Below are 13,704 nucleotides of genomic sequence, written 5' to 3'. Positions count from 1 at the left end.
GAGGACCTTGGAGCTGGAGGTTGAGGCCTGGGTGTTCCTCTCACCCTCTGTATCAGGATCTGAATCAGGATCTGAGTGGCTTTGTACACAATATCACTGTAAGGGGGGAAAGGCTTTTTCCTCTGCCCCTTAGATTCAGTGGCTGGGGCCCTGCCAATTGGACTGTAACAGACAGATTTACATGGAAAAAGTTTATTATTACATATACATATGGAGACCTTCATAGGAAAGTGAAGACACAAAGAGGCAGATAGGCCTGAGGATTTATACACTTTTTCAAGTATGCAGACCATCTTGGTGCTGACATCTTTTCACGGCCCTGAAATCCCCCTGGAAGGTGGGATTTATGGCTGTCTTCATTTCTCAGAAGTTTTTGCTTTTAGTCAGCCAAGGAAAATTCCTAGGTTACCTTCTGCATGCATTGATTCACATTTGCTCCCAGAATAAAGTTATCCTTATGCCAAAGTGGCACATGTTGGCTGGCGTTATTCTGATCCCCCACACCTCACTCTGAGAGCCTTGGTTTCCTCACTGCTGTGACCTGAAAGACAATGGCTGCTGCTGTTATGAAGCTGCGTCCGTCCCACACTTACTCCTGTCACTGCAGCCACCACCGCTTCTGCCTCTAAGATGCAAAGCTGCCCTGCCCCATTCCTAGCCCCCAAGGTCGTTAGTGGTGCACATGAGATAATGACCATGGATGGCCTCTCCAACTTGCAAAGCTCGCTACCCACGTGAAGGAACCTCTTCTTCTCCTGCTCCAGGGACTTCCCAAGGTCACACCCAGCATGCAAGGCGAGGGCCCTGCCCAGTCTGCCCAAGGCACTTCCTCCCTGTCAGCTTTTCCTGCACTGCCAGTGTTTACAGTAGGGAAGTGAATACACTCCATCCTGTTCCTCCATGTTCTTCTCGTCCTGGAAAATCAGTGGAATGTGCAGAGCACGTGACTGGGCTTGGCATGTTCGCAGCCGCGGTGCCCAGACACAGACACACTGTACAGCCTGTCCTGCTTTGGGGCAGGCTGTACTGTATTTTTAGACCGGCCCAGCGCTGCCAAGACAAGTTGTGTGTGGAGACGCAGGGCAAAGCCCCTGCTAAAGCTACCAAAGCATATGGGGGAGGCTGAGGAGGGTGGGGCGTGGAGGTGCCAGTGTTTTGTTTTGGCTTCATTTTGTAGCAGTTCACATTGTGTGTGCTTGAGGATGTGTGAGAACATAGGATTAGATTTGTGAAACAGCTTTGTGAGGCAAGATAGCAAGTTTTGAAAAATGAATAACACTTAAGTTTATCTTTAAACTGCAAATACAATGTTTACACTTTATATATACAACACAATTATTTATCAAAATACTATGAATTTGGAATTGTGATCCTTTGGGTTGACTTTTTCCACTTTACTCAGTATGAAAGAAAGAGGGTTTGTTGTGTGAATTATAGTATTGTGAAATCAAGAGATTTGCTAATATCTTAACAGAACAAGCAGTTTAGCATACAAAAGAAAGCCATGAAGACAGTCTTTATTCTTGCTGGGTTCTCACTATCCATAACAACAGTTTTACTAAAACTTATTTCACTTCTATCCCGCCCGACTGCCCAGCTTCAGGCCCTGCTGGGGTTGCTGTAATAACTAACTAGTTTTCTTTGTTCTATCCTTTTTCTTGCCAGTTCATTCTCTGTACAGTTGCAAGAACGATATTCTGATACAAATGTGGCTATCATTGTTTTGGCAGTCATTTCTGATGCCTACACTTCATGGGCTCCCGGGGACCCATGTGATGAAGGACCAGCTCTTTCTGAGTGGCCTGGAAGGTTCTGACCATCCTTCTAGTTCCTCATTTCTGTTCCGCTTCCCCACCTGGGTGGCCATTGCTGGGAGCGGCTTCCTCTTCCCCCATCCATGGACCGCTTCTGTAGTCTGATTGGAATGATCTTCCTCCAGCCTTCTGCCTAATGAAATTCTAGGCAGATGTAAGACTCAGCACAGCTACCCACAGTCCAGTCTTGCTTTTCGCCCTCCCCTTCAGCCCAGAGATAGTGGCCTCTGTGCAACAGCCCATTTGGCTCCATGCTGTTCTGTGCATTTCTCTGCGGGGACACCTACCACACAGCGTTAACCATATTTGCTTTCCCCTTGCTGGGATTATGTCTTACTGTAGCAGTTTTTGGAGCTTGGAACCTAGAGAGCCATCAAGATATGTTGGTAGCTTTAGGTGGTCAGCCATTCACAGGCCAGCTGGCAGGGCCCGTCTCGGAGGTCCCTTGTGAGACACCAGTTTGAGTTACTGACTGGATGTAAATGGCTTGGAATGGAACTTCGGCTCAAATCATCCAGTTAAAATTTCAGGCTGCTTCTGCTCATTGTCTACATTAATGAGGTCTCAGTGCATTTTCATTCCATTCCTACTGGAAAAAGAAACCATGGTAGGGTTTTATTGTTTTAACCCTTTCCCTGGAATTCAGAATAGATGCCAATACCGCCCGTAGCTTCTGTGGTGATCTGTACACACACAACATATACAAACACACATGCACACTTAGTAATGTGCATAATTACCAGTCCGCTTTGTGTCTGTCCTGAAGTTTGGGGTGATTTTTATGTTTCCTCCCTGGAACACGATTCTTAACCCATGTTTCCCTATGCTTCCTATTCATGCCCCTTTGGAATTTGACCTTTTAGGTATACCTGAGGTATGTCTGAAGCTGAAATTTGAATTTGCAATGCAGTTAATACTCTTTATGTTATGTGCTTTTTGTGAATAAAACTGAGACACGAGGGCATAGTTTTGTATTCCATATACACTCTTATTTAACAAACTAGACAGTGTCTACGACCTGCTGTTATCTCCTTTCTCTGTTAAAAGATAACAGGATAGTCCGCAAGTGACAACTTGAAAATACTGCATGTAAGTGAAAACATTATAAAAATATGAAGTGATATACTTACACAGAATATACTAACATGACACTTCAGCGTCCTCTATCTGGGCTGATGATTCTAGACCTACTAGAATGAAGTCTAAACAAGTTGGTAGTGACAGTAACACTGTAAGGGTGAAAGTTTATTCAGGAAAGTAAACTGAGGACTCTAGAACCATTTCTGTAAGATCTGTTGTTGGACTAATTACTAGTCAATCTTTTCATTACCACCTTGACCAAGGAGCACTTTGTTAGGTCAATTCATTAATTTATGTAGAATCAACTTCATTTCTTTGAAAATAGCTGTTAATTCTGGCCTTTTACAGATTCAGATGACACTTTCCTCTAATTAATCCAAATTGTGGTGATAACAGATTACATGTAAAACTATTTATATTGTAAATCTGGCTTCATATTCTAATAGGAACTAATAGAAATTCAGTATGGTTTAAGTTAAGCATTGAATTGTGTTTAATGGTACAAATTGATTTTTAGAGACGCTTTCACTTGGTAGTACAAAGCTTTTAAAGAGAAAGCTTTGTAGTTTTAATGGGCTCATATAAACAAGGAAACAGACTAAGTGTTCTCTGAAATACGTTCAAGATCAGGAGTCTGATCAATATAAACTACTAACCAAACAAAAACAAACAAAAACACCCTTGCCACCCAAATTTTACCTATATATAAATATACTGAAAGCTTGTCCTCATCGTAGATCCATGAGATTTGTACCTATCTTTTAAGTGTCAACTGCATTGTTAGCAAGAACATTATCTTTACACGATACATAGTAATTAATAACAGCAAACATATTTGGGTGCTTACTGCGTGCTACTTTCATGTGTTTTCTCACTCCTTACTATAAACATAGGTGAAGGTCGTTGTTTTCCACCTGGGAAAGCTGATGTCCATCGGAGTCACAAATTAGTGCATGGAGGGGCCCCAATATCATGTTTCACTCCCAAAACACGTACTTAATTCACTTTATATTAAGGATACTGATTGTCTCACTATAGTCTAGACCAGGGGTGTCCAAATTGCAGCCCGCGGGCCAACTGCGGCCCACGATCCATTGTTAATTGGCCCGCAGCAAATTCCAAAAATATATTTAGTTTACTTAAATAAACCAGGTGAGGCAATACGTGCTTCACCTCGAGTGAGTGGCCGGCTGTTTGTGTATTTTACTGCATATGGCCCTTGGTGAAAAACGTTGAAAAAAGTTTGGACACCCCTGCTCTAGACAGTGAAACAACTGTACCCAGTTCCGCAAGATGATTCGTCATGACGACCAAACATTTTAAGTCTGGAATCCAAGTGTGCCACCTATGCAAACTAGGTAATATATAATTAGCTAAGAAATGGGAAGTTCCAAGCCATTTTGAAATAGCCTTGAAGTTATGCAATTTTGAATGCTGACGCATAGGCAGTAAATAAAGCACGTGGTCAGAGACTGCAGTAAAGAACCTCACTTGGAAGCTATTTCTGCATGGTTACAACTCTCCAGGCAGCCAGGTCTCCCTTCCCTTAGATACAGATCTGTTGCCTGCCTTTTACATGGGACTCAGAATCAAAAGTCAGGCCACTTCGCCAGAGCAAATGAAAGGACAGGCGTGAGCAGTTGGCAGGAGCGACAGGAGCTCTGAGGACCATTCATCCCCATTTTTGTCTGGCTCTCGTTCTCTCCTTCGCCACATGTTTTCTTCTTCTCTCTGTGTAGAGGCTTGCCCTGCTTTTCCTGCCTTCCCTGTGTCCTCATTCATAATTTCTGCCCTCTTCCTTGTATGTGGCCTTAGCTTACCATGGCCCTTCTGGACTCAGCTACCAGCGCTTTCTTTTCACTTCAACCTGGCTACTAATCCCCTCACTTTCCCAGTTTTCCAGTTATCAGGAAATCATACTCCTTAACCCAACTTGTCTTTTCAAAACAGAAGCAGGGGTCAGAGGTCACCATGTTTTGGTTGTCTTTGTGTCAGGTGTCTGACCCCATTTGTGTGTATTTTGGGTGTTTAGGAGTAGGGCCACGTGGTATAAAACATGGCCAACGCCTTCTTAGTGGTTAATGGACGGGGAACCGTCCATGGAAGACGGTATGAGAACTTGGTGGACCTTTAGGCATTGACAGTCCAATACAACTTCTGTGGTACATTCTCAGCTCTAACTGAAAGGGATTTCCAAATGCCAATGGTACATGAGAAATGGTATGCAAGGCTCTTTGAGGGAACTAATTCCCTTTCCTATTACTGAACGCAATACCATCTGCTGTGTCATTTTAATGCAATTTTAACAATAGCAGCAATAAAAACAACTACAAAATAAAAGTCATTCTTTGGTTTCTATTATGTGCCACACACTTCACATACATTATTAATAATTCTCCCACTGGCTCTAAAGGATGGATGCAAACATCCCTAACTTACAGAAGTAATAGAAGTGCAGGAAGCTGAAGTAACTGGTTCAAGGTTATACATCACACATAAGTGTAAATACTCAGGTTACTCTGATTCCAAAATCTACAATTCTTTCATGTATTATGCTAACGGTATATTTTTTATATTTCAACAGTCAAATATATTTTTAAGAAATTAACATGAGAAAAATATTCTACTATATTTATACAGATATTCACCTTTACTTTTTCTCTTCCTTCATTCCTGAAATTTCAAGTGAACATGGTGTCATTTCCCTTCAGCCTAATGAAATTTCTTTTGCATGTCTTTGGAGAGGTCTGCTAGCGACAAATCCTGTTTTCGCCCTTGAGAAATGGCTTTCTGTCATCTTCATTCCTCAAAAATATTTTTACTAGACACAGAATTTTAGGTTGCTAGGTCTTCTGGCACCTTAAAGATGTTCCACTATTCTCTGGCTGCCATCATTTCTCATGAGACACTTGCGGTCTTTGGAACTATTGTTCCCTCTGTTTAATATGTCATCCCTGGGCAGCCGGTTGGCTCAGTCGGTTAGAGCGCAGTGCTCATAATACCAAGGTCGCTGGTTCGATTCCTACATGGGCCAGTAAGCTGCACCCTCCACAACTAGAGTGAAAAAAATGACAACTTGACTTGGAGCTGAGCTGTGCCCTCCACAACTAAATTAAAAACAACAACTTGACTTCGAGCTGATGGGTCCTGGAAAAACACACTGTTCCCTAATATTCCCCAATAAAAATTTAAAACAAATAAATAAATAATAATAATATGTTATCCCACTTATTCCACTCTGCCTGCTTTTAAGACTTTTTCTTTGTCCTTCGTTTTCAGTAATTTTATTATTGTGTGTCTGGGCTGATTTTTGTTTGTTTGTTTGTTTATACTTTTTTTTTTGGAGTTTGTTGAGCTTCTTGTATCTGTAAATTTATCTTTCACCACATGTGGAAAGTTTTCAGGTATCATTTCCATGAATGTTCTTTATATACCAATATCTTTTGCTTCTGCTTTAGAGACTCCAGTGGCACAAATATGAGATCTTTTGATATGGTTCCATAAGTCCCTGAGACTAGTCATTTTTGTTTTCAATCTCTTTTCTTTCTGTTGTTCAGATAATTTCTGTTGCTCATTCTTCAAGTTCACTTGCTCTTTCCTCTCTCATCTCCATTCTATTGAGCTTAGCTAATGGATTTTTAATTTCATATATTTTTGAACTCTAAAACTTCAGTGTAGTTCTTTTTTATAGCTCCATTTCTCTTCTAAGAATTTCTATCTTTCTATTCATTTCAAGATTGTTCTCCTTAGTTCATGGAAAAAGGTTCTAATAGCTGATTTAAATTCTATCTGATAATTGACACGCCAAGTAATTTTAATTGTATCCTGGACATTTTGAATATTACATTGTCAGGTTTGCATACCATTTAAATTATTTGGAGAATATTGATTTGTTGTTTGATCCTGCATGATCTGTTCTTTTGTTCTGTGGTACTGGTTTCAATGTCATTTCAGTTTTCAGAGTCTTTGCTATGCTGTTTGGGTCTGCTGGGGCATTCACCATTCATGGCTTGGGGTGGGGGGAGGGTTCTGTACTGTAATTCAACTCTCAAAGCCTTTGTTATACTTCTCTGGGTGTTTTGTGCACACATGCAACTTGGGGAGTGAGCTCATTGTGGCATTCAAACACAGAATTAGAGATTCTCCAGCTCTCTCGTCTGTGGGATTTCCCGTACACCCTTTGGCTTCCAGGGCCCCTTTTCCCAGTTTATCTGGCTAGAAAGATGGGGCCCTTTCAGAGTTGACCTCCTGTGCTCTGGCACAGTTCTGTGCAATTGTATCACAGTGCAAAGCAGCAAAGGAAAAGAGAAGACACATAACAGTGATTCTTTGCACAATAGGGGTCCCTTTCTCTGATTCTTCTGCCCAAAGGGTTGAATCATCATTTGGGATCTTAGATGCCCATGCCTCCCCTGGGGCAGCTGTGCAGATCTGCTTTTAAAGCTGGCCTTGAAGCCTGACTGGAAAAATAAAAAGAGAAAAATAAGAAACCTAGGGGTTTTCCCCATACTTTGGCTTGCAGGGGCCCATTTTCCTGTTTCTCTAACCAGAACAATGGCCTTATCTAGAATTGTTTGTTTGTTTCTTTTTTGTTTTTCTCTGTTTGTACCTTTTCAGAGTTCCCAATTGATTTGTGCTTAGGCCAAATCCAAGAGGAGGAAAAAGGAAAAACTCAGAAGGCTCTTTGTAGTTGAGTTGATCTCAGTTACACGTTTGACTTCCCTCCTTAATCCACTTGCTGTTGTTTATACTTTTTAGAGTCATCAGGTAGTTGTTTGCCTTATTTTTCTAGTTTTAGTGTGATCAGGGGAGCGACAGAATGGGTTCCTTATACTCTGTCTTTTGTTATTGCTGTGTTTTTCTTTTCTTTTTAAATTTATTGGGGTGACAATTGTTAGTAAAATTACATAGATTTCAGGTGTACAATTCTGTATTACATCATCTATAAATCCCATTGTGTGTTCACCCTCCAGAGTCAGTTCTCCTTCCATCACCATATATTCGATCCCCCTTACCCTCACCTCCCCCCCCCACCCCCCTTACCCTCTGGCAACCACTAAACTATTGTCCGTGTCTATGAGTTTCTGTTTCTCATTTGTTTGTCTTGTTCTTTTGTTGTTTTTGGTTTATATACCACATATCAGTGAAATCACATGGTTCTCTGCTTTTTCTGTCTGACTTGTTTCGCTCAGCATTACTCTCTCAAGATCCATCCATGTTGTCACAAATGTTCCTATATCATCTTTTCTTACCGCCGAATAGTATTCCATTGTGTATATATACCACAACTTCTTTATCCATTCATCTATCGAAGGACATTTTGGTTGTTTCCATGTCTTGGCCACTGTAAACAAAGCTGCAATGAACATTGGAGCACACGTGTCTTTATCTCTAAATGTTTTCAGATTTTTTGGGTAGATACCCAGGAGAGGGATTGCTGGGTCATATGGCAATTCTATTCATAATTTTTTGAGGAACCTTCACACTGCCTTCCATAACGGCTGCACCAGTCTGCATTCCCACCAACAGTGTATGCGGGCTCCTTTTTCTCCACATGTTATTGCTGTTTTTACCCCTGGCACCTGCCGCAGAACCTGCCATGTGATAGACCGTGAAGTAAATGAAGTGAATCAAAATGTAAAATGTGAAGCTGCCAACTGTCTAGTAAACTTTGGTGGGACAGGGACGGAAAGTGCTTGGCTCCCAGGCTGTCACTCTTACTTCCTACGCACCAAACTCATGGGTACTTCTTCACTGCTCTGTTCATGGCAGTGTCTGAGTACACCCACAGAATACTTCCTGTCGCAGCAAACCTGGAAGTCTCTGCCCAATCACAGCATCGCTATGTGATGTAAATGCCGGCCTTTGATTCCTGCCTTCAAGACTTCATTATCCACATAAAACTCCAGCCTTCCTTCCCACTTAACTGCAATGACTCCTCCTCTCACATTCCCATCTGCCCATCCTGCTTTCGCTTTTTGACACTCCAGATCATGGGCATTTTTTTTTGTTGTTGTTCTTTGCCAGGTGGGCTTTTTGAGAAAAATTGTTCTTTCTTTTATTTAAGGTTTCTATATTTTCATTAAAAAAATTGCAATTTGACTAATGTGTTTCACTGAGCTTTCCCTTGCTTATACTGAAAGGAATTTTAGTGTTTTAGCCTTTGGGAAATGTGTGGGGAGCCATGGTTACAGGAAACTCTGAGCTTTGCAGAATGGCTTGGTTTATGCTACCTGTTTCCTCCCCCTGAGGCAATTGTCTCTGCCTGCACCTGAGGGGAGCTTGAGCTTGTAAGCTGCTGAGGAATTTGGTGGGAGCGGCCCATTCCCAGACACAGAAGGCTGATGCCTATCAGGGCAATTGATAAGATAATTACTTGTGAGAGTTTCGGTGAATGTTGTATCCTCTAAGTGAAAGCTAAAGAATTTACATTTGTTATGTTAATACATACTTGCACGTGCTCAAACTGCTTATATGGGAGCAGTGAAATAAACTTAGTGTCTTCAGGATCACTGAAGTCCCGCGATCGCCATCACATGTGAGTGTCTTTTATTCATTCCCACTCCCCCATTCGGGAACCCATCGACTCGTGACGGCTGGCCCGTCACAGAAATGATAGATTTGTTTAATAGATTGATACTTATACTGCTCAAAATCGGTTATTGGAATTCCTTTTTATTTGATTACTACCGTGTTTCCCTGAAAATAAGACCTAGCTGGACCGTCAGCTCTAATGCGTCTTTTGGAGCAAAAATTAATATAAGATCCGCTCTTATACAACATATTGTGTAAGACTGGGTTGTATAGTAAAATAATACCAGGTATTATATTACATTATATTATACCCGATCTTATATGATAGTAAAATAAGACCATTCTTCTATTAATTTTTGCTCTAAAAGACGCATTAGAGCTGATTGTCCGGCTAGATCTTATTTTCGGGGAAACAGGGTATATGTGTCCCAACTAACTCAAGAGTCCCCTTTCTAGAACTTCCAGTGTCCCCTTTCCTAAAAGGGAAAATCTGGTCAGAAAACTGACCCCCAAAGTATATTAAGTACGTGTATGGTGCAAACCCCAAGCATGATGATTGAAGGTTGACATCATAGCGTCCAGTCACCTGGTAAGGTTTCCGTTTAAAGATTAAGTTAGGCCCCGTAGCCTGGGATCCTGCCCGGCAGTGCTGCGGCTGAAATTAGAGACATGAAAAGGAAAGAAACCGGCTGTGCGGTAGGTTCCTGGGCTCACCGACTAAGCGTGTTTTTCTTCTCTCCTTTTCTGCCGTGGTCTCCAGTTTACCGTGGTTTCTGGGCGGTCCTGATGCTCCTGGGGGTAGTTACTGTGGTCACCGCCAGCTTTCTGATCATCTGTGCAGCGCCCTTCGCCAGCCACCTGCTCTACAAAGTCGGGGGAGGCTCCTATGTGGCTGCAGGTACGTACTGCGCTGTGCGCGTGATTCGTAGCCAGGGGTTTTCTCCACAGCGTTGTGTTTTTCATTTATAGTTTCAGGTATCGGGCTTCTAGTAGTAGGAATACAGTAATCTTCGTATCTAGTATTTCTAGAGTGCTGACTGTACAGCCGACACTTTTGCAGGCACTTTCCCTGTCCCACGTGCTAACACAATCAGCATGACAGTGTTTGCTCATTGTGTCCACATCATAGGAAGAGGACACTAGAGAGGAAAGCTCCGTGGGCAGAGACTTTAAACCTCTCTTATCTCTTACCCTGGTCATTTTCTGTCTGTAAAATGGGGTCGTAACATGTCCGTGTGTAACATCAGGATAGAGGTGAACTTTTCCGTGTGCTCTTAAAGATAGTCCTGTGATGATACGGAAAACCCTCGTGATTTATGTATCAGAGGTAAGGAGCATTTTTCTTGACGGCGTTACCATTCAGTTTTCATAATTGTGATTCGTGTGCATTATCTAAACATACTCTTCTTTGCAAAACCTACCCTTATTTTAGTCAGCTTTCCCACTAGTCTTTCTAATTCATGTTAAAATGATCATAGTACAAATAGAAAAATAGTGGAATAGGAGAGTCTTGAGAACTTTATGCCCTTTTCATTTAATTAGTAAAAGCCAGAACACTAACTTGAAAACGTAAGCCCAAGGTTCTTTGTAAAGATAACAATTCTAGAAAATCATACAAACTTCCATCGGACTCAGACCAAAAAGTGGACTATGCTGCATTGTAATATCAGATAAAAAGGACAGCGTGTTTCTATGAGATGCAAGTGACTGCAAAGGAGCAGAATGGATAGCTTTATTGTCTTTATAATCATTGCAAAGACAGTTCATGACGTTGCCCACCATGATTTAATTAACGGTCAATTAACAGACAGTTCCTGTAAGCACAGCGTTTGCACGATATTGTGCTGAATTCTGCAGAGGGCATAAAAAGGATGATCAGGTATGGGTCCTCTGCTCAAAGCTCAGCCAAAAAAAAGAACCCCATCTCAGAACAAGAATCTTGTTTAATCTAATTTTTACTTCAATTCTTCAATTCTTCTTCACTGGTTTTTCAAGGGCCTTTATCAAGGGCTCAGATTTACTCATTTGAGCTCCTAATTTTTTAAAGAACTTTTTAAAAATCGAAATGTTATTCACATACCTGAAAATTATCATTTTAAAGTGTATAATGCAGTGTTTTTCTAGTACTTTTACAGAGTGGTTCAAATATCACCACTATTTGATCCTGGAATATTCTTATCACCTCACAAAGAAACCTCATCCTCTCCTGCCCCCCATCCCTGAGGAACCACTAATCTACTTTCTGTCTCTATGGGTTTGCCTGTTCTGGAGAGTTCATAGAAATGGAATCACACAACATGTGGCCTTTTGTGTCGGGCTTGTTTTACTTGGATCTCATAATTTATCATCTGTCTTCTTTAATTCATAATTCCATCAGGCCAAACCCCTTATGTGCCTTAAATATGAGTATTTTCTTTATCAAACTTTGTTTCTCCCCTAAACCACATTCTACACTCGCTTCATTCAAATGTCTAGTTTAGGTGCATATTTTTCCACTGTCTTCCCAGCATTAATAGCTCTCCACTAAAATATGTAATTATTTGTTTCTCTCATTCCTTGATTTTCTTTTTAAATCTTTGTCAATAAAGGTAATGTGTAATAGCGGTAGATTAGTACTGACACATGGGCAGCACGATTGATTTAAACTCAGAAACACTCTGATTCTGAGTCTGGTCTTAGGGAGTGGGAGAGAGAGGGAGAGGGAAAGCAAGCGCACACTTGATGCTTTTGAGAAAAAAATTGTTGGTCATTGTATTATTTGCGTCAAAGTATATCCACCTGGACTTATCGTGGTGATTACATGGTAAGGCATATAAATGTTAAATCACTATGTTGTACACCTGAGCTAATGTAATATTGTATGCCAACTACACTTTAATAAAAGTAAAAAAAACAAAGAACATTAGTGTGAGAACTCTGTAGAAGGATGAGACATTTGATACGTACTCATACGCCTGTGACAAGTGAATTTTCTTTTCCAGTGTATCTTTTGTTGCATGTGGGTATGGGGTTGAGGTCTTCCTTGCTCAGGTTTTCATGCAAAAGCCCCTTGGGAGTTATGGGGTATCGAAGGTGTTCTGGGAGCCCGTTCTGAAAGCCACTAAACTGGACGATTATGACATTTCCTTTCAGATTTGACTTAATTTCCTCATGGCACAGTTCTTTATTGCTAATGTCAGACTGTTTGTTTCCCAAGAAGAGAGACACATATTCTGTTGGATGAGATAAAATATTACTATTTATCTTATCAGTTCGGCCAGGAAAAGTGATGCTGTCAGGAATAGCTAAAGTTTACTGTCTAGCAGCTATTTCCACCATGAAACACAATCTTTTAAAGCACTTGTGGGCCCGATAAATCATCCTTAAATGTGGTACTTACTGACAGAAGAATTTTTAAAATCTTCCAATTAATTCTCTGTTATTAACATTCCCAGATAATGTTGATAGGCAGCTTATTCTTTCAAAGTTGAAGATGAAAACTAACTCACATGCTATGCTATACAAAGATGAGGAAAATATGAAATAAGCATTAGGTTGGTCACCTAGCCAGGTTTTTTTCTACACCACATTTATAACAGAACCATGCATATAGTCATTTACTGAGGTAAATGGAATTTATAATGCTTCCTTTGGTTAGATTTTATAGTTTCAAAATGAAGAGATCTCATTCCATGCACCTAGTATCCCTGAATTGCTCTCGCTTTAGGACTTGCTTCGTCATTCCATGCCTAACCCACTCTCCTATGCTGCCCACCTGTGCCAACACGCTGTGGTCTGGCGGGCAGTTAGAAACAGGTGTGGCTTGGACCCGTGGTTGCTATGGCTGCTTTATCAATGCCACGAGCGAGACTGGACACTCTCTCTTTATTTGAACAGGTGGCCTTAGGACAGGGCAGAACCAAATTCCAAATGGCTATTGCTGGGTGTGTGCACATAGAACAGCTCTTTGGCACCATCAGGAAGATTGTTCTGGGACATTCCATGCGTGGCTGGGCACGCTGATGTTGCAGCTGTTGGTATGAGTGAGGGGTGGGGTCCATGGTATTCCTCTTGCTCTGGCCACAGGCTCAGAGCAAGGTTTGGAGGGCGTGTGTTGCCACTTCCTGCATCAGCCATGTGCTTTCTCAGGCGGCCAGGCCATGTGTTCCCCGAGGAAGTTCATTCTGTACCAAGCGTATGGTAATTGTCAGGACGGATTACACCCAGCTAGTGTCTCAATGAGTCTTAGCACACATCTCCACAATGCCGAACAATTGGTGACATTTGTTTTAATGTG

The 13,704-nt window shown here is 41.4% G+C and overlaps 1 protein-coding gene across 2 annotated transcripts in view; it reads left to right on the top strand.

The window, feature by feature from the left end:
- TMEM182 (transmembrane protein 182) overlaps nt 1-13,704 on the top strand; it is a 90,264-nt gene that overhangs the window by 61,561 nt on the left and 14,999 nt on the right. For both annotated transcript variants that reach the window (XM_088795998.1, XM_019753802.3), the window contains exon 4: nt 10,189-10,326. In XM_088795998.1, the coding sequence (XP_088652124.1) occupies nt 10,189-10,326 (138 nt within the window). The remainder of the gene's footprint in view (nt 1-10,188; nt 10,327-13,704) is intronic.

The sequence above is a fragment of the Rhinolophus sinicus genome, chromosome 2 (genome assembly GCF_057876585.1).
Source record: "Rhinolophus sinicus isolate RSI-liver-muscle chromosome 2, RSI-T2T, whole genome shotgun sequence".
In the NCBI taxonomy this organism is placed as follows: domain Eukaryota; kingdom Metazoa; phylum Chordata; class Mammalia; order Chiroptera; family Rhinolophidae; genus Rhinolophus; species Rhinolophus sinicus.
The sequence above is the reverse complement of the archived record's forward strand: the minus strand, read 5'-3'. Positions and strand labels throughout refer to the sequence as shown.